Raw genomic sequence first — 22,500 nt, 5'->3', positions numbered from 1 at the left:
CTGTGGAGTGAGACCCTCTTGCCGGAGGACAGTCTGTTGGGGGGGCAGATCTCAGAGAACAGCACCAGCTTCAGCTCCTCTCTGCCAAACATGGCTCAGAAAGACAAGATACAGCACGCTCTGGAGGTCAGCATGCAGAAACACACATGATAACAATTCACTCGATACACAATCTTGAATTAAAGGGATAGTTCACCAAAAAAAATTATGTTTTGTCATCATTTTCTTTTTTTTCTTCTTCTGTTGAACACAAAAGAAGATATTTTGAAGAAAGCTGTAACTATGGAGTTCGGTAATATTTGTTTTTTCTTATATGGAAGTCAAAGGTTACAGGTTTTCAGCTTTCTTCAAAGTATCTTCTTTTGTGTTTTTCAAAAGAAAAAAATCCAGTAAAGGTTTGTAACTGTAAGATTTGAGATACTACAAATACTTTCATGTCTTTGACAATTCAAACATGAGCTGGAAACACAGAGACAATTGGATCCACTCCACCAGGTGGGAATGCGGGAAACTTTGCTTTTCTCCTTTCCTTCATTTACAATTGAAACATCTCCCGAAAACCCCCTCTGTTCACTCACTCCCTTTTCACCCAACCCACACAGAATGGTCATTTCAAAGTATGAATGTTCTATGTCAATCTAAGTGAGTTCATCATGTTTGATATCATTTGAAATGTCTCTGTCTATTTCTGAGGGAATGAAACCATTGTACCAGTCACACAATCAAAACAATAGATATATAACTTCAGGTATCTTTTGAACAACTGCTAAAGGTGTGCCTTTACCTAGGGGCTTCTATTCAAATGACCATTATATTTGTCCCCTATAGGCAGAAACTCTTCCACTAAATGCAAATGCATTTTGTGATTCGACACACCCCTTTCCTCAAGGAGATTCTTGGATTGACTACTTAAGGCAGTGGTTCTCAAACTGGGGGTCGTGACCCCTGCGGGGGTCGCAGAATATTTTCAAGGGGTCACGAGAGTGATTTAAATATTGTGTAATTTTCAGTGATTGTAATAAATATTTTTCAGTATTACAACTGAAAGCTAATATTTTCTGATTTTTAAAAATATATTACTGATAAATTCCTAAAGTATTTAGGACAAATTCAGGCAGAATGCATCTTTGTACTTGAAATGCAGCGCTCAGGAACAGTTTAAAACTGTTGCCATGTCAACTTCCCGCTTTAAACAAAGCCCGCAACACTTGATTCGCCTTCGCGTTCTTCTTATTGGCCCACTGCTCTAAGAACTGAACACGAATGGATTGGTTAAAATCAGCTGTCAATCAGTCAGTCAACACCTCCTGTCTTCAGATGACATGAGCTACAACCTCAAAAATGTAAAGTGCTGAAGATGAGAGAATGAAAACAACATTGACAGATTTTGTCTTAGAAACACCTAAAGCTACAAATAATGGCACATCTGATTACTGATCATGTGGTGAATGTTAATCCGCCATCTACATATACAAGAGTGGATAAAAGACTTCCATTGGCTTTATGTCCGTTTATGTCCTAATATTGCAGCTCACGAAAAAAACGGTATTGCTATTAAAATGACATATGCAAATAATAAGGTATATGTCAAAAGCATGTGTGCAATATCAGACACCACCCGTGAGAACACAGCAGAGTTATTGTTAACAGATTCATTAATGAATTCATGTCAAGCAGTGCGTGCAGGGCCAGTGAGCGGTCCGTCCGTGTATCTTTTGGTCACTCAATTATGTTATAAAATTGTATTTTCTTGTGATAACGGGATTTCATTGAGACATATTTTCCTCACGCATGCATATATATATTTTTGCTTGTTAGTTTTGATTAGTGTTGATTTGAAATGCTATAAATCTGTTTATAAAACTTGTAGTAACAGTGCGATAATTGGTGGGAGCCACTAAATTTTGGCTGGTGCGCCTAAATTTTTAAAGTATATTTTGAAGTCAGGTATGCATCTTTTGATGTTGGATTTATCTTTGAGAATTTGATGTCTTGTATTGATCGGTAATGAATTAACTGAACAACACCACAAGCCACTGTACAGGTTAGTAACAGACTAAAACACGATAGATGGAGCAGCGTGGCACGCTATACGATGTTCTTAGAGCTCCGACTAACACATTGGTATTAATTCAAGGATACTTAGACTGTAAAAGGCCAACAATGGGTTTTATATTTAGAACAACAAAATAATGTTGAGACCAATTTAAATGTGGGTAGACCTTCAACTCTAAACTTATAATACTATTTAAATCATATGGTGATTATTCAAAGTTACTAAAAGTTTAAGTAAATTGGTCTGCTTGATTCTATAGTAGTGATCATAGTATGATTTAAGGCTGACATGCTTGTGTTTAAGAGATTGTATACTCGGCCGGTACAAGACTGAAGATCCGAATGAACGAGAATAAAATACAATAAAAAATCTAGGAGAATATTCAATTATAATCTAAATCAATATTAAAAGAAACGAAATAATCTTATCAATGATTTATAATTGGATTCAGATAAAATGAGGATAAATATATTAACATTCTAAACCACCTCATACTTAAATTGGACTCAGATATGAGTTAAATTTAAAGTAAATTAACATTGTGCACCGGAAAGACCAAACATGCAGTGAACCTTCATCCACCAGTACACACCGTCATTGGACTAACTGGCTGGACCTTACAGTAACCACTTGAGGATGAGTAAATAGTGAGTAAACATACATTTTTGGGTGCACTATCCCTTTAAATATTGTGGACTCTATCACACACCCAGCGCAATAAGGCGCAAGACGTGTATGGCGCTACAGTAATTTTCACATCGCCATGTTGTTTAAATAGCAAATCCATTTGCACTTTGTGCAAATCCATTACTTTGTGCACTCATGAGTGTGTCAGTCTGTAAAGGAGGTGTGTTGAGGCGCATTGTTGGCACATTGCTATTTTGAGAAACTGAAATAAACTACGCCATTGTCCAACTAAAAGCTGGTCTGAAGTCCAGCGCAGAGCGAGTTAGTTATGTGCCTATGCAGGTCCAAACGCATACACATTGCTTAATAGACACATGATGTACAACAATACACAAATCTTTACAAATGAAAAAAAAAAAAAAAAGATATGTTACAAAATGTATTATTTTCTACTTAAATATGAAAAACACTACCTCCATGCCTTCATGTCGGGGGGGGCTTTTAAAGTTTATTCTTGACAATTTGCAATTGTATAATGTTATTATTATTATTAGCAGTATTATTTATCATATGCATATTTGTATTTGTTTTAATAAAAACAAGCTTACTTGTTTATCAACTATCGAGTGTTGGAGAAGTATGCATCTTCATATGGGGCAAAAGAATAGGACTTGTGTTTGGATATACCACTTTTTTGACCACACTTTGTTATTGTTGTTCATTTATTCGTTTGCTGGAAATTAGAACAGATTTTAGAAATAGTTTTGAAACAAATTTTTGCGCTTGACAAACAAAATTAAACATGTAGGCTAATGGATGTCTTCAGTGGAGTGTGTACAACACCGTTTACTTATCCACGAAAGTAATGGAGTTAAGTAAAAATAAAGAGAAAGAGAAAGTAAAGAGGCCGAATAGAGTGGGCTCATTCTTCATCCTCACACTGCATCCTTTTCTTGCTAGTTAAGCGTTCAGTTTTTCCATAAAGTCCACCATGTAAAAAGCAAATGAGACATGGCGTGACGCAACTGACTCTTAAAGGGAATAGGAGATGAGACTCATATTAATGCACATTATGCATAAAACATACCCATACTGTAACTCATTAAGAGAATAAGCACAACCCTGTTAGATCATGTGCTGGGGCGCAAAACCGTATGTTATTGTCCTTAAAACAGCAAAAGTGAATTCAGACACACCCTTAATACTTTTGCGCCATGCACTTTAGACTTTGCGCCTAGATCCTTAAAATAAAGCTCTGTGAATGCATATATTAGAATAACATTATTTGTTGGATTACTTTTAAAAGGATCGGTTTTAAAAGAGATAGTCCACACAAAAATAAAAAATGTATGCTACTCACTCACAAGTGGTTTCCAACCTTTTACTATTTTTTTTTTATATGTTGACATTTACATCCAAATTAAGGGGGGGAAATACTATTGATTTCAGTGACTACTGTTCCTAAAATTTTTAATTTAACAGAGGAAAGGAAGTTTAATGTGTGTGAAATAAAAATGTATTATTATTATTATTATAAAATTTATTATTATTATTATTTAGAAATTAGTTTCAGTCTGTTACTTTTAAGGATATCTATAATCTAATGCACTCCAAAACAGTGACAAAATGTGCATTTAGAAAATATAAAACTTGATTTAAACATACAAAGTTTGCAGTTTGTCACCTCTGCCTAAATGGATCAACGATTCTTTTCCACATCACTTCATACTTCAGTTTCTCATCAAATCTTGACCAGTCAAATTCTCTCTAGTATCTGACATGCCCCGCCCCCTTCAAGACTCTTCTCATTTGCATTTCATTTGATGCTCTTCAGCTCAACCACTCTCATTGGATAGCTGTGATAAAAACAAAACGCTATTGGCTGTTTCTTTAAATGGGAGGAGCTATGTCCGACTCTTTTATTCATTTTTCAGTTAAGGTTACGTCAAATATCAAATAAAAATTGCAGGTTTCAAAGCACTTCACAGGACCTTTTACAGGTTTGAACCAAGTGAAGAGTAGGCATGGGACGATAACCGTTTTTCAAGTAATACCGCGGTTTAGAAAAATTTTGTCCTATATCGTTCCTATGGTGTATTTAAGAATTTTTTCTTTTTTTTTTCTTTTTACAACAGTTGCTCCAACAGAAAAGATATCCAAATATGCAGTTTTAAATTTCAAAGAAATCTGTTTTTGAAACTAATAAAGACAGCAGAAGTCAATGATTAATTTGAATCATTTAGCCTGACAAGTTTACTGTTACAAAATGTTTAAAAAAAAATTCAAAATAAAATTTATTGTGTTCAATGGGGGGGAAAAAAGTTTTTTTTTTTTACCCAGACATTTAAAAAGAATATTGTAGCAAAGTTCGATATTAGGGGAAGAAGAAGACAGGGTCGGCGATTCAGGTAAGCAGTATAGCTTTATTTTTTTTAAATGAGTGCACAACACCCGTAGTGTGTGTGTGTGTGTGCTCTCTCCCTCTTCCCCCGGCTGCTCCTTCTGTTCTCCTTAAGAAGGTTGTCTCTCCGGCCCAATCACTAGAATAAACAGGTGTTATTTATTATTTCTGATTGGCCTGCCGATTAGCCGCCGGGCTCCAAGCCTGCTCTCCCCCCTCATTGGGTGTTCGATCATGCTTACCTCTCCACAAATATATTTTAGAGCAACAATCACAATACAGTGAAACTGATATTTTTATCCAAGGTTATCATACTGTCAGAATCTTGTACCGGCCCATGCCTAGTGAAGAGTGAATAAATTATAACACTATTCATTTTTGATTGAACTCTCCATTTAAAATGGCAAGTGTTATGTATGCTAATGTAGTTTTCAGGCATTACACACAATGCACCTATTATATTATGTAATACACTAAGCAGTTTATTTCAAATTATCACATTGTTATTTGGCAGTGCATTCCTCACAAATCAAGCTGCATCTGCTTGCATATCAAAGCTTAAATCACATTTAAATGCAAAAACATGTCTGTTATTCAGTTATTTTAGAACTATTGCCAAGTGGCAGAAGTATTTACTTTTTCTTTTCTTTTTTTGCACTCGATCTTGTTCTTCTGGAAGGATGTGTGAAACTGCACACTAGCAAGCAGTTAGCCTGTCTAAACCACAAACTAACAAGCAACCTATTTTATATTATACACTACCTGACAAAAGTCTTGTCATCAATCCCAGTTGTAAGAGAAAAAAGTAATAACCTAACTGCCAGTTGATCATTTGGAAATGGACACGAGGTAGGTTTTTCAGATGAATCATCTGTTGAACAGCATCCTAATCATCACAAATACTGCAGATAACCTATTGTAACCTGCATGGACCCAAGATTCTCATCATGGTTTGGGGTTACATACAGTATGGGGGTGTGCGAGAGATCTGCAGAGTGGATGACAACATCAACAGCCTGAGTATCAAGACATTTGTGCTCCCCATTACATTACAAACTACAGGAGAGGGCAAATTCTTCAGCAGGAAAGCACTCCTTCTCATACTTCAGCCTCCACATCAAAGTTCCTGAAAGCAAAGAAGAACAAGGTGCTCCAGGATTGGCCAGCCCAGTCACCAGAGATGAACATTATTGAGCATATCTGGCGTAAGGTGAAGGAGGAGGGATTAAAGATGAATCCAAAGAATCTTGGGAGTCCTGCAAGAACGCTTTCTTTGCCATTCCAGATGACTTTATTAATACGTTATTTGAGTCATTGCAGAGATGTATGGATGCAGTCCTCCAAGCTCATGGGAGTCATGCACAATATTAATTCTTTTTCCACTGCACCATGACTTTATATTCTATACTACATTATTTCTTTAAGACTTTTGTCTAAGTCAGACCTTACTGTCCTAATTAAATAATCCCTTTATTTAAACAAGCAAAAAAACAACAACAATGAAACAATCTTTCCTCAAACTACAAAAAATATCCCATTATAAAAGAAGAAACACTCACTGAAAATTAAAATGTGATCTCTTTTAACATTTTCACTTCTAGGTTAAAAAAATTATAAAAATCAAAGGTTATTTTTTGCAGATCATAATTTCTGAAAACAATGCAACAGCTTTTGCCTATCAGTTTGAAAACTGTCTTTCTCCACACAGTCTATCCACCACCTGAAGCACCTGCGCAGGGGCCGCAGAAGATCTTCTGCTCTGGTGGCCCACACAGAGGTGCTGCCCAGTCAGCTGGGATCCCACGAAACCCACCGGCACATCTCACACCATGCCAACGCCCTCTGCCACTTCCACATCTCAGCCAGCATCAATCCTAACACAGGTGAATATATTTACAAATGATATATGGAAAATCTAAAACGGTAAAGAAAAGATGTGTATGCAGAGAAATGCCTGCTTTCCAAAATAAAATTTTAATTAATAAGAAATTGCCAAATAATCAGAATGTTTTACATATTTAACATGCAGCATGTTTAGTGATTAACTGTCTAAATTCAAGAGTTTTTATTTATTATTTCAAGAATTGTTCAAGAATCAAGTTTCATTTTATTACGCAAAGCATAGTACAATCTTATTTGAACTTCACTACATTAACAGATAAATTAAGACTCACAATTACAGGACCAATGTCTGTTTAGTATAATAATAATAATTATTATTGTTGTTATTATTGCTCTTATTATTATTATTATTATTATTATTATTATTATTATTATTATTGTTATTATTGTTTTTATTGTTATTATTGTTTTTATTATTAGTATTGTTATTGATGTTATTATTATTATTGTTAAAATAAAAAACAGAAATAGAAAATTTAGCTTGCTCAAATCACGTAAAGCACATGTCCTTGCACTGTGGGTGAAACCGGAGCACCCAGAGGAAACCCACGTGAACACGGAGTAAACTCCACATGTAACGGAGTAAACACATGTAAGCTCCACACAGAAATGCCAACTGACCAAGCGGAGGCTTAAACCAGCTACTTTCTTGCTATGAGGCGACAGCGATACCCGCTGCACCACCACGCCGCCTCACACTCTTACTATATATATATATATATATATATATATATATATATATATATATATATATATATATATATATATATATATATATTATTAATATTTATAAAAAAAAATTTACTTTTTACTGTGTATGATTCCTGACGAATGTAAAGTGAAACGTCAAAACAAGAATATCTTTATGAGCACAACGCAGATCATTACAACTACACTACCTATATTTAAAATGGCATACCCGTATCTCTTATTTTTTTCCAGGAAAATCCTGATTTACAGATGTATCACTTTTTTTTTGTTACTTTTACTGTATTGCAAGTTGTCTGAGCAGTACAGCCAAACTAATTTCCTTATTTTAAAAACATTTTAAAGACATTTTAATCATCCACAATTAAAAATCGTGATATTGCACACCCTTAACACATACAGTTGAATTATTAGCCCTCCTGAAATATAAGCCCCCCTGTACAGTATATTTTTCCCCAATTTCTGTTTAACGGCAAGAAGATTTTTTTAAATATATTTCTAAACATACTTGTTTTAATGCCATAATGACCGTGCATAACAATGGTTTGTTCTGTAGACTATCGAAAAAAAATTGCTTAAGACGGCTAATAATTTTGACATTTAAAATGTTTTTAAAAAAATAAAAAATTTGGTTTTATTCTAGCTGAAATAAAACAAATAAGACTTTCTCCAGATAAAAAATATTATAGGAAACACTGTGAAAAATTCCCTGGTCTCTTAAACATAATTTGGGAAATATTTGAAAAAGAAAAGCAATTCACTGTTGTGTATGCATTTGCACAGAGACCCAAAAATGAACAGAAGTGTGATCTTTCTCTCTGCCATCAGATATCCCCGCAGCGCTGGCTGGATCGGGCCTGTTCTCTGAGGATGCCAGCGGAGGGTTTGTGGTTCACTGGCTGAATAATAAAGATCTGAGCTTCACCACCTCTATGGATCTGTTCATGCAGCAGCTGCGCAAACTCTCTGAGCAGCACCTGGAACAAGCTACGGAGGACTTTGAACAGGAAGGAACGGCCAAATTTGACTTTGGTACTGCCTTTTAATGAATTAAAAAATATAATACAGATTTGCTATGAAGTTACGACATATCATCCTAGCCATATCAGCCTAGAAAATAGGAACTTGCGTCAATCATAGTATAAAATGTGAAGAGTCAAACTTGAAATAGGAACATTTTAACTCTGGTTAGTTTTGAGCAAGATGCAAATGGTCTAATCTGATTCAGTGGTCTATGCTAAGATAAAATAAATCCAGAGATCAGCTGAAGGGATTAAAAAATGGAAAAACCCAGCTGTTTAACTCTAGGGGAGTTGTAAAATGAGCCTACTAACAGACATGAGCTAAATTCATGGACACAGAGATCAACTGTGTCTTTATAACTCACTGCTACTTAATGTATGATGCATTTTAATTTTGTTGTTGTTGTTGTTAGATCTAGATGAGATGTCTGATAAGGGATCATCGGAGCATGAGGAGGGCGATCAGGAGGGCAGCACCAAGGCCTCATCTCCAGGTTCGAGCAGCAGCGTACCTCTGCCCTCCGTCTTACTGGATCGGAAGCTGGAGACGCTTATACTGGAATGGAACAAGAGTCCGGACATGCTTTTCACTATTCACCCACATGACGGGTCTTTCCTTGTCTGGCACGTCAAATACCTGGATGAGTTTATACCTGGAATCTTCAGACAGGTTCAGGTAAGGCTGGGTTTCAAAGTGTTTAAAATGGGGTATGATTTTGTTGTGTGCAAGATTTGTAGGTGTTAGCCAAGGTACAGCAGCAAAGTTCCTTGATTATTACGCCGGAATGAGAATATAGTTTTAGATGTATCTGCCTAGAAAATAGCAACAGTTGTGATTAAATACGTGATGCTTTATTTAAAGCCTTCAAAAATATGTTTTCTGAGTATCCAGAGTCTCAACAAGACGTAATTTTTCATTCTGCTTTCATTTAATTGCTCACAATTTTAGGTTAAATTAGATTTTTACTTTGACAGTCTTGATATAGATTGTAGTATGTTCCAGACCACTGACAGCAGATCAGATATATAAAGTTGTTCAAAATAAATGAACCTGACATTATTGCCCGATTTCAGTACTGTCAAGATTTAAATCACAGATTATGGTCAGTGTTGTAATTTGTCCATGTTAATAAATGAATTTTATGTTAATAATAATATGTTAATGATTCCATGTTAATAACAAATACATAAATAAAAATAAAATTAAATAATCTAAATAAATTCCAAATTCTAAAATATAGAATAACAAATAAACAAATAAATTTCATGTTAATACCAAATAAATTTCATGTTAATAAATGAATTTCTTGTTAAAAATAATGTAATTCCATGTTAATAACAAATAAGTTCCATGTTAAAAACAAATAAATAAATACAATTAAAATTTAATTAAATAAATGAAATAAATAAATTCCAAAATATATAACAAATAAACAAATAAATTCCATGTTAATAAAAAATAAATTCCATGTTAATAAATGAATTTATTGTTAATAACAATTTGTTAATAATTTCATGTTAATAACAAAAATTCCATGTTAATAACAAATAAATGAATAAAAAAATTAAATTAAACTAAATAAATTCTAAAATATATAATAAATAAACAAATATATTCCATGTTAACAACAAATAAATTCTGTTAATAAATGAATTTCTTGTTAAAAATAATTTAATTCCATGTTAATAACAAATAAATAAAATTTAAATTAAATTAAATATATTAAATAAATAAATTCCTAAATATATAACAAATAAACAAATAAATTCCATGTTAATAACAAATAAATTATATGTTAATAAATGAAATTCTTGTTAATAATAATTTAATTCCATGTTAATAACATATAAATTCCATGTTAATAATAAATAAATAAATAAAATTTTAATTAAATTAAATATATTAAATAAATTTCAAATTCTAATATATAAATATATAATAACAAATAAACAAATAAATTCCATGTTAATAACAAATAAATAAATTAAATAAAAATAAAAATAAATAATCTAAATAAATTCCAAAATTTATAACAAATAAACAAAAAAATTCTATGTTGATAACAAATAAATTCCATATTAATAAATTAATTTCTTAATAATAATAATTTGTTAATTTCATGTTAATAAAAGAATAAAAATTAAATAAAATTAATTCCGAATTCTAAAAAGAATTATAACAAATAAACAAATAAATTCCATTTTAATAACAAATAAATTCCATGTTAATAAATAAATTTCTTGTTAATAATAATTAGTTAATAATTCCATGTTAATAGCAAATAAATACATTGAATAAATAAAATAAAATTAAATAAATTCCAAATTATAAAATAAATGATAACAAATAAACAAAGAAAAAAATGCACTTTATTGTTGTTATAATTTTAAGGTCACGAGTGGTTTTGTAAACATTTCTCACTGCATATCATGCTGTTACAAATAAAATTTTAAGTTGAGGTACGGTGTTTAGAAGTATTAAGAAATATCGCTCATCCTTTTTGTTGGTGATGACTATTAAAAACCTCATTTTGATAGGCCATTTTTTTGTTACTCTATTCAATTTAACACACAAACTAAGCAAAACCTGTTTGTTTTCTCGTTCAGGTATCATTCTCTTCCCGTATCCCGGTGGCATTCCCCACGGGTGACGCAAACTCTCTCAGTAAGAACATCATGATGTACGCCTGTACGTTTATGGACCAGGACAGCTGCAGTGCTTTGGAGGAGAAGCGCAGCGAGCGTCGAGTTCCTCAGAGCGCGTCAGCTTCTGCTGGTCTCGGTTCTCTCGGACACTCTCTCGCCGCTGTCATCGGCCCTGCTGTCATGATGGTGTCTAAACACGTGGACGGCTCCCTCAACCAATGGGCTGTGACCTTTGCTGAGAAGTCTGCCTTTTCCAACGTCCTCACGGTTTCGCACAAGTTCCGCTACTGTGGGCACCGTTTCCATCTCAATGACTTGGCTTGCCACACTGTACTTCCCTTGCTTCTGACATCATCGCATCATAATGCTCTGTTGACTCCCCCCTCTGGATCTGGAAGCATTGATGGAGATCTGATTGGGGGCGTGGCTCAACAGCCCACCAGACCAATGAGAGGCATTCCTCGTAAACAGCTACGAAATGCAGCCACACGTACGTTCCACGACCCAAATGCGATCTACAGTGAGCTTATTCTATGGAGAGTTGATCACATTGGGCCACTGTCCTGCACGGGAGGGGTGTCTGAACTTGCACGAATCAACTCCCTCCATACATCCGCATTCTCCAATGTGGCTTGGCTGCCTACACTGATCCCCAGCTCAGTGCTCGGTGAGTTTAAAACCACTGCTGTTTCCATACCAACCTTAAAGAAACACTCATTTTAAACTTACACTTTTTTTTAGCTTAGCTTAGCATAAATCATTGAATCAGATTAGAACAATAGCATCTCGCTATTGACCAAAGGAGCGTTACTGCAGTACATGGCTGCAGCAGGCACAATGATATTACACAGTGCCTGAAAATAGTCCCCTGTTAAGTACGTTTAATTGTGACCTCTGGCACAGAAAGCGTATGTAACAGAGGCCAGCTAGCGAAGTGCTATGCAGGCAAACCTCATTCGTCTGACCTCTAAAGGTGCTCTAGCAACAGACACTAGAGGCCATGGTCTTTAGCCTCGTTGATTGAACAACCGACTCCCATACAAAGAATTGCCGGTTCGATCCCATCTCAAAGCAGGTTGGGTGTAGTAGGATGGGCGAGTTAAACGTGGGGACTCGTCCAGGATGGGAGCGAGGTTTAGGGGATCGATTGTAACGAAGACCAGCTAGTGAAGTACTATGCAGGTAAACGTCACTCCCCTGACCGCTAAAGGTGCGCTAGTGACAGACGTTAGAGGCCATAATCTTTAGACTCCTTGATCGAGCAACCGACTCTCATACAAAAAATTGCCAGTTTGATCCCAGCTCAGACCAGATTGAGTGCAGTGGGAACAATGGGTTACATGTGGGGGCTCGTCGGGGCCGGAGTGAGGTTTATAAGAATGAGTGTAACTGATGTCAGCTAGCGACAGTCGCTAGAGGCCATGGTCTTTAGCCTCTTTGTTAGAGCAATCGAGTCCCATGCAAAGAATTGCCGGTTTAATCCCAGCTCAGAGCGGGTTGCGTGCAGTCAGACCGGTGGGTTACACGTATATCAGTCATGATGTGTAATATCGTTGTGCCTGATGCAGGATTGTTACTACATATTGTCCAAGCTATAATCAGCCTAGAATATAGCAACTTCTCATTTTACCTCCGTCTTAGCACAAAATTTAACGAGTCAAGATTTAAATATGAAAATTCTAATTCTTTATTTTTAGCAAGATGCTAATGGTCTAATTTGTTTCAAAATATGCTCCTGCCAAATCGAGAGATCAGGTGAATGGATTAAAATTGAAAAAACATAACCATTTAACTCTAGGGGAGTTGTAAAGTGAGACTATTTAAAAAAAAAGTGGACTGTTTCTGCAATCAGCAGTGCCCAAACTCGGTCCCAGGGCGCCGTTGTCCTGCAAAGTTTAGCTCCAACTCCATTTAGACACACCTGGACCAGCTAATTAAGCTCTTACTAGATATAATAGAAACTTCCTGGCAAGTGTGAATTGATGCAAGTTGAAGCTCAACTCTGCAGGCCCTCCAAGATTGGGTTTGGGCACCCCTGCTGTAAAGTGAAGCTTGGTATACACTACACTTATCGCTTCGCATAACAATAATAATAAAAACCCAACTAAAACCACTTCAGTACCTTATGAACTTATAAACAACTAAGCAACTACCCAAAACACCCAAGAAACTGACTAACCACCCTGCCTGAAAATGCCCAAGCAACTGCTTTTAAATGCCATTTTCTTAACCTCTTACCAACATCCCAGAAAATACTTCCAGAATGCTATGGAAAATGCTATCCAGAGTGGGTATAAATTTAATTAGCCCCACACCTAAACTACCTATCATATCAAACTGGTTTGCAATGCCATTTCAACCTCTCACAACACTTTAAAAACTAGCAATGCCCTAACAACTGCTTAGAACATTTTATAAACTGCTTAGAGACACATTAACAATTGAGTGACTAGACATTTCAAAGGTCGGACACTGAGCACCGTAGCAACACCCAAGAAACCATCTATACAACACACCATGTAACTGCCTAGCGTTGTTCTAGCTGCCTACCCACCAAAATCATGTCATCGTCTAGCAAAACTCATCTCAACACGAACATCTCAGATCTCAGTAACCTAGCAACAGTGCATCTTACCACCCAGAGCACCCTAGAAATTGCCAAGTTAGTACACTGAACACTTTACCACTGCCTAGCAACACACTTCTCAAGAATGCTATATTGGACCACCCCTGGCAACTCCCTCCAGGATACATGATGGAGAATTTAGCTTTCACTTATGTTTTCACCAGTAAATGGACAGATGTAGTGTAATGTTATTGTTGTTGGTACTATGTTGGTCTTAAAAACAAAGGTTTGTGTTTGTGTTAGGAACATACTGTAACTCAGCAAGTGCATGCTTCGTGGCTTCTGATGGGAAAAACCTGCGCCTGTATCAGGCTGTGGTGGATGCCCGCAAACTACTGGACGAACTCTCCGACCCAGAAACCTCAGTAAGAGCCTTTGAGTCTATATTGGATTAAAGTAATGTCCTTATTTGCCAATAACTAAAGATAAATGTCATCGGAGTTGATCTGATTGTTTATCTCTGATGGTTGGTTGTGCGTTTAGAAACTGGTGGGTGAGGTGTTTAACATTGTGAGTCAGCAGTCCACTGCCCGACCTGGCTGCATTATAGAGCTGGATGTCATTACTAACCAGGTGAGGTTTACATCTGTTTGTCTGAGCACATCTCTGTTTAAGAATGTTGTTGTGTGCAATCAGTTATTTTAAAAAAGTAATTAATTACATCATTACAATTGGATTTAAAGTCTAAAAAGTAACTTAGTTACTCATGAAGTAATTTAATTACTTTGTACAAAAAATACACATAAATCTCAATGCATAGACGATAGAAATTAATAAAAAAAAGTCACAACAAGATTTTTTTATCTGTTTAAAAATGTTGTTGCATGCAATCAGTTACTTCAAAAAAGTAATTAAAGGTGCAGTATGTACGTTTGAAACCCAGTGGTTAAAATAGGTATTGCATTCCTGGATCAAAACAAATGCAAGTACAGGTTGCCAGGAGCAAGTTTTGAGCCTAAAGGCTGATTTAAACCGGGTTCTAATTAAAAGCAACAACACACGATAGAAAGAATAGTTTCCATATTAAAAGGATTTTTTGTCCTAACCAACACCTCGAATTAATATAAAAAAACGGCATCTACTTCTCTGAGGTGAACAACAGGAAAAACTGACAATGATCACCTCAGGTACACCACATGTGCTTTATTCAGTGTAAAATGCTAACAATGTGAGTTTGAATGTCATTTTACATGACAATCATTGTCATATACTGAAAGCAGCAGCAGATAGTTAACCTCAGATCTTGAAAATAAAATAAATTTATAAATAAACTTAGAACTGGGAACTGGGAATGAGTGATTCAGCATGTACATTTAATAAGGTTAAAGAGGTTTAATATGTATTAAATAGATTATAAACCTTACCATTTGGGGAGTGAGTGCATATTCTGTGCTTCTGAATGGCTGTGTTTAAATTTCTGTTGTGTCTCGTCTTGTGCAAACAGCCAATTTGCTTATCACTGCAAATCTTGTCACATAGCATGTTGTTATGACACACAGTTACAATGTAACCTGCTCACCTGATGTTTACGTTTGTAATGTTTATTTTATTTGCTAATTAATAACCTCATGTGGAACTCTGAATCTGCGTCCCATTTCGTAGTCTGCTACTGTCCACCGGAGGTCGCATTTTAGTCACAGACGTATGCTTGAAGAGCCTTCCTGAATGAATGAATGAATGAATGAATGAATGAATGAAATAAGCGGTTTTCCAACAGGGCAACTCAGGGTGCTGAAATATAATTGGCTAAACTGCCATTGGGCTCGTTAAAAAAAACAAAACAAAGACAGACGTTCTGGCACAAAACAGACATTTTCAAAGCAGAATGTCTGACTACAGCATTGTTTTTCAGATAAACAAGACTATTCATATGGCATGTTTCCTAAATATTCTCAAACATTTTATGGTATTTTTATGCTTTAGAAGGGTCAAAAACTTACATACAGCACCTTTAATTACTACTAATTACAACATTGCTGTTGTATTTAAAGTGTGAAAAGTAACTTAGTTACCCATTAAGTAATTTGATACTGGACTGAAAAATACACACAAGTCTCAATACATAGACAATAGAAATACATTTTTTTTGAGCAAAGACAGTGGGTCAAGCAGGATTTTTTTCCATTTTAAAAAAGTTTTTTACTCAAAAAAGTAAATTAAACCACTAAATTAAACTTTTTTTTTTATTCAAGTCAAACAGGATTTTTTGTTTTGTAAAAAAAAATGGATGTATATGTATCAAAACAGAACATTTCAAATTAATGACACCATATTTCATACTATATGATATACCTTTAGAAAACATTCAATTTATATATTTTTAAATAATTGTGAAGCAATTAATTTTTTCTTAAGCATACACAAGTTTCTTGAAAAATGAATGTTCTTTTTGAGTTGAAAAATAAAATTATTTTACAAAAATATATTACTCTGCTTCTCTGAATTTATTGATTTATATAGAATTGTTGAATATATGTACAGAGCTTAAAACAAGTAATTGTAATCACATTACCTAAAAATTAAAAGTAATCTCTCTTATTTTGAGCAGAAAATGTATGTATTTATAGTAACGAATTACACTCAACAATGTGTGCAGTATCATAATGTGTTTTTTGTGTTGCTCAGTGTGGCTCGAACACACAGCTGCTCCACGTATTCCAGGAGGATTTTATTTTGGGATACAAACCACATGAAGACATTCCAGATTTCAACATTAATAGTTTTCCCTCTGGAGAAGGTACAAAAGCTTTTCGTTCCCTTTGATATCCATTCTAAACAGTTTTTTCAGAACATTATATCTGGGTTGTCTTTGTTCTAGATTACCAGCCACCACCGTTCTCAGAGAAGTTCTATTTGGTGGTGATCGAGAAGGATGCTAATAGGAACTCAGTGTTACAGATGTGGCATCTTCATCTGCGCTCGGTGCAGGCGTGTATGGGTGAGTATGAAGTGGGTTATTTGTGAAATGATGACACAGCTGTCAGCGGATAGCTTCTTAGAGGAAACTGTGAAGGGAGTCTCATGAATGGAAAGCTGATCCTCTAATGACTAATTTCCTTTTCAGAGATGGAAATAATTTACCAGGAAATGATTTCTTCATTTATCGATTGGGCATCAGAGCATTTGAGCGAAGCAGCGTGTTGTGCCATTCAGCTCTGTGCCACTGCGCTTCGCTCAATTGCTCATAGCCCAAGCGAATTCTCACACTCATGTCAAATTATTTTCTTCGTGTTCATTCTCTCTGTAATAGCTTTTTACAATACATATCTCAGTTAATGATAAAACTTCTATTTATACATGTAACTTTAAAGGGATAATTCACCCATAAAATGAAAATTTACTCACTCTCAAGTGATTTCAAACATTCATGATTTTTTTTGTTGAAAGCAAAAAGGATATTTTGAAAAATCTTAAACCTGTAACCATTGAATTCCATAGAAAAACACATAAAATGCAGGTTCCCAAGACTTTTCAAAATATCTTTTTTTTTAATATACAGTTGAATTCAGAATCATTAACCCCCCCTTTGAATTTTTTTCTTTCTTTTTTATCTATTTACCAAATGATGTATAACAGAGGAAGGACATTTTCACAGTATGTCTGATAATATTTTTTCTTCTGGAGAAAGTCTTATTTGTTTTATTTCGGCTAGAATAAAAGATGTTTAACATTTTTTATGAACCATTTTAAGGTCAAAATTATTAGCCCCTTTAAGCTAATTTTTTTCCTACTGTCTACAGAACAAACCATCGTTATACAATAACTTGCCTAATTACCCTAACCTGCCTAGTTAACCTAATTAACCTAGTTTAGCCCTTGAGCCGGGAATCGAACTCAGGGGCCATGAGCACTTATATGTCGGCGCACAGTACCACTAAGCTTTTGGCACCGACAAAAATGTCTTATTTTACAGCTCTTTGAAACTGCCCCTTTTTATTGTGTGTTCACACCAGACGCGAATGAAACATCAAGCACAAGTGATTTACATGTTAAGTCAATGCAAGGATGCGAATAGACGTCCTGCGGCATGATGCAAATGACGCGATTTGGACGATAGAAGCGGCTTGAATTGAGCGATTTTGTTCGTTTGATTAAGTTGTAAGATCTGAACTTTAGTGGACATTTGCGCTGCATTACCTAATCAGGAACTTGCTCTAGTATGGGTGTGATTATGACGTAGTGCCTGTTGTTGTTGTCTCGAGGGAAAATCCTACTGCCTACACGGGACAACAGCCAGGAGTGTCGCTAGGGGTGAAGATAGGCTCACGCCATTTTAGGGCCCCCAGAGATACCCACTTCATTTTCGTCCACGACACCACCCCCTGCCATTCCCTCCCTCCCCACTTTTCACTTTCGTCCACCCCACCACCCCGGCCCACTCTTCACTTTCGCACAAAACACCCCACCCTCTTCACTTTCATTTGCGCCATTCAGCTCTGTGCTACTGTGCTCTGCTCAATCGCTCATGGCCCAAGCGAATTCTTACACTCATGTCAAATAATTTTCTTTGTGTTATACCTCATACCCTATTTATACCCTAGTGGACATTTGCTCCGCGTTAACCAATCAGGAGCTTGCTCTAATATGGGCGATTATGACGTAGCGCCTGTTGTTGGTGTCTCGAGGGGAAATCCTCTTGCCTACATGGGACAACAGCTAGTTAGGATGTTTTTTTAAGGGTCCACCCCATTTTAGGCCCCCCAGAGATACTATTAGGGGCCCACCAGAACCCCCCACTTCATTTTCGTCCATGACACCACCCCCTGCCATCCCCACCCTCCCCGCTTTTCATTTTTGTCCGCATCACCCCCCCGCTCTTCACCAGGCTGGCAGATGCCCCACCCATGACGTGAATCCACATCTTTTGTGAAGTGAATTTGACAGACAAAAGAAGAGAATTTGATGCTCAAATGATTAGAGTAAACTAAATGTTCATGTTTATGTGCGAATAGCTAGATTTATTTTCGCATGCTGTTTGGTGTGCTCCCAGCACTCTTTTCAAAAGAGGGTTGAGCTACAAATGCCAATGTGTCAGCATAGTGGCAGACTCAAAACCAAGACTAACATCCTATGCTAATGAGGGAGAGATTGTCCCTAATGGGCGGGGCAATCTAGTAATATGTACTAAGGGAGAATGTCAATCAAAGATTTTCTACAGACATTTTTATGAAGTGTGATTATTAAAAAAAAGTTAATTAATATATATTTTTTTATATTAGAAGCTGGCTATATTGTCACATAATGGTTTTTAAAGTGATATTTGCATAATAGGTCCTCTTTAACACAATGTTAATTTACTCACAAAAAGCAAGTCAATGACTACTGATACCTATGACAGTCAAAATAAAAAGTAAGGCAGAACGAAGTTACTGTTCATTGTTGACCTCTGCTTGAATGCTCTGTTTTGCATCATTAAATTACTGTGTATTATGCTTTAATTATGTCGGTATATATGTAAATTAGTATATCTGTGCTATTAGTTATCTCTTCCTCTCATTAGATCTGAGGTATATCTACTATATCATGTATTTTGGTAATTAGTGTCATTATTGATTACTGTTACATTTTGCTGATCCCTACAGAAGAACCGGTAAATGACTACGTGTTCCAGAACCAGCTGATGGTTCCTTTGAGTCAGACCAATGCTGACTCATCTCCTGATATCACTCCGGGTCACAGTCCACTGCCACGCTCCTCCTCCTCCGCCAACTTGCAGTCAGCGAGCAAACTCATCCTGAGCTCTAAACTGGTCTACAATCAACGACTAGACCTGCCTCCAGGGGTGGAGCTTATCAGAGCCACACCCTCCGCTGGTATGATCATAAATTTACACACAAGCAACTAGTGATGGAAGATCAGATCATTTTACTGACTCTGAACTTTGAGTCGCGTTCATTGAAATGATCTAATCTTTTTTCGAGTCATTTTATTCAATTTATCAAAATATTATTAAAATGTTACGAGTTGCTTCCAAACTCATCTACTACTTCACCAAACGCTGATCACACTATAAACAATTCTTGTCATAACTAGAATGCTATAAGAAATAGAAAATAAAGCATATAGAGACATGATTAGTCTTCTGGTTTTTGAGTCGTTCATTCATCACGTGACAGCATGTAAAGAGAGATGACTCAAACCCGTGAACTCGAGAAATAAACGGATCAAATCTTTTTCCGGCTCTAAATGCATATGATTGGCTTCTGTCTTTCACGTGATAAATGAATGACTCCAACCCGATAGAATACTCGAAAAAGGAACTATTCTTCTACTCTACCTGCACAAATGTTCACGTGCGCAAATGAACGAATCACTCCCTGAGAGGACTCAACGTCCTCGAGTCATACAAAAGATTTGTTAAAAATGAAGGAATCTTTCAAGATCAACCCATCACTACTAGCAACAAACTATGGACTTTGCATATTTAAGGACAATAAAATAATACCGCTCATACTGTAGGCTAAATGTTTCATATATCATCCAGCTCTAATAAATTTGTATATTATAACTACATACGATAGGACAAGATTCCAGCAACAAGCAATTTGGCTGTCTGCACCAGTCGTGGCATGACAAAAACATTTAAATACCAGACCCATTCAAAGGTGCAGAATAGTGGACTGCATTCTCAACCAAATTGTAAGGTTTATAACAGGGGTGCCCAAACTCGGACCTGGAGGGTTGGTATCCTGCAAAGTTTAGTTCCAACCCCAATCAGACACACCTGGACTAGGTAATCAAGCTTTTACTAGGCTTTCTAGAAACATCTGTGCAGATGTGTTGAGGCAAGTTGGAGATAAAATCTGCAGGACTCCGGCTCTCCAGGACCGAATTTGTGCACCCCTGCTTTATAATCTAATTTATTCATATTGAACCTCTTTAACATTATTAAACATACATTCTGAGTTGTTGATGTTGTTGGTTTGCACCGTCAAAGTTCTAACATATAAGATCTGAGGTAAAGCTATCTGCTTTTGGTTTCAGGCAGGCAATAAATGTCATGTATAACAGCATTCAAACTCACAAATTATTTTAGCACTCAGTAAACAAATAGCCAACATTTGAGGTGATCATTGTCATAGTAGTTTATGCTGTTGCTCAGCTGCTACTTCACAGCAATAGAAACCATTTAGGAATAATAGAAACCGTTTAGGACAAAAACTTCTTTTAACATGACCTTTTATCATGTGTCACATCATTGCGTTGCATGTAGTTATTACACGGAGTTAGTGTGATTCAGTTTGTGTTTGTTAGCATTGTGCTCTGGTGTTACAGCGTAGTGTGGCTAATCAAATATACTTTGCTCTTTTAAAGGTCACTTGAGCTCTTCATCTATCTACCCTGTGTGTTTGGCTCCATACCTGATTGTGACCACCTGTTCTGATGGACGTGTCAGGTTCTGGCACTGCAGGGTGGACATGGACTTATCAGCTCCACAACCCGAAGAGACACACTCATATCGGTGGGAGCACTGGAGCCTCCTGAAAGAAGAAGAGGACAATGACAGCTCCGTGTGTGTTGCTGGCCGACCTGTTGCAGTCAGTTGCTCCTACACAGGAAGACTTGCAATATCGTTCAAACAGATATCACCCGGAAGCGAAGGTGGGCTGTCTCAGGAATTCTCCATGCTTGTATCAATCTACGAGTGCGAGTCGACGGGTGGCTCGGAGTGGGTCCTGGAACAGACGATTCACCTTGATGATTTTAGCAAACCTGCAAAAACACTAGATCCACGTGTTAGTGTTGATAGCAACTTGTTTGTTTATAGCAAGTCCGATCTGTTTGTAACCAAAGACAGCCCCAATATCAAGCACTTTGTGCACCTGGACTGGCTGTCTAAAGAAGATGGGTCACACATCCTGACGGTTGGGGTTGGATCCAACATTCTTATGTACGGCCGGATCTCAGGGGTTGTGACCGAGCAGACAGGAGTGAAAGATGGCATGGCAGTCACCCTGCCTCTTGGAGGAAGTATTAAACAGGGAATTCGCTCTCGTTGGGTGCTTCTGAGGGCTGTGAACCTTGTCTCTTCCGTAGACGGGACTCCATCCCTACCGGTGTCCTTATCCTGGGTGCGTGATGGCATCCTGGTGGTGGGCATGGATTGTGAGATGCAGGTTTATGCACAATGGAGGCAGGACGAGAAACTGGGTGACTCTGAGGACAACAGCATCTCCTCCCCAGAGGGCATTGGAGGACGCACTGTGTCTGTTTCACATGAGGGCAGAGCACGATCCAAGAGTGTCTTTGAAGGTAGTGCGGGAATTGACGATGCATTCCGTCCACCAGCGGTGATTCAAGATGGTGGCTTGTTTGAGGCTGCCCATTCATTATCGCCCACTCTCCCGCAGTACCATCCAACCCAGCTGCTTGAGCTTATGGACCTCGGAAGGGTACGTCGAGCCAAGGCCATCTTGGCACATCTGGTCAAGTGCATTGCTGGAGAAGTTGCAGTGGTGAGGGATGTGGAAGCAGGTGAGGGTGGTGCCAGGAGGCATCTATCCCGAACAAT

General features: G+C 36.8%; 1 protein-coding gene across 3 annotated transcripts in view; it reads left to right on the top strand.

Annotated features, from left to right (window-relative positions):
- The window catches only part of dmxl2 (Dmx-like 2), a 141,763-nt gene that overhangs the window by 32,580 nt on the left and 86,683 nt on the right, over positions 1 to 22,500 (top strand). For all 3 annotated transcript variants that reach the window (XM_056478914.1, XM_056478915.1, XM_056478912.1), the window contains exons 8-18: positions 1 to 126; positions 6,793 to 6,967; positions 8,523 to 8,726; positions 9,130 to 9,392; positions 11,324 to 12,029; positions 14,232 to 14,353; positions 14,472 to 14,561; positions 16,614 to 16,725; positions 16,807 to 16,926; positions 19,571 to 19,801; positions 21,303 to 22,500. The exon at positions 1 to 126 is cut by the window's left edge and continues 52 nt beyond it; the exon at positions 21,303 to 22,500 is cut by the window's right edge and continues 497 nt beyond it. In XM_056478914.1, the coding sequence (XP_056334889.1) occupies positions 1 to 126; positions 6,793 to 6,967; positions 8,523 to 8,726; positions 9,130 to 9,392; positions 11,324 to 12,029; positions 14,232 to 14,353; positions 14,472 to 14,561; positions 16,614 to 16,725; positions 16,807 to 16,926; positions 19,571 to 19,801; positions 21,303 to 22,500 (3,347 nt within the window). The remainder of the gene's footprint in view (positions 127 to 6,792; positions 6,968 to 8,522; positions 8,727 to 9,129; positions 9,393 to 11,323; positions 12,030 to 14,231; positions 14,354 to 14,471; positions 14,562 to 16,613; positions 16,726 to 16,806; positions 16,927 to 19,570; positions 19,802 to 21,302) is intronic.

The sequence above is a fragment of the Danio aesculapii genome, chromosome 18 (assembly GCF_903798145.1).
Source record: "Danio aesculapii chromosome 18, fDanAes4.1, whole genome shotgun sequence".
Taxonomy (NCBI): domain Eukaryota; kingdom Metazoa; phylum Chordata; class Actinopteri; order Cypriniformes; family Danionidae; genus Danio; species Danio aesculapii.
This window is presented reverse-complemented; position numbering and strand designations above follow the sequence as displayed.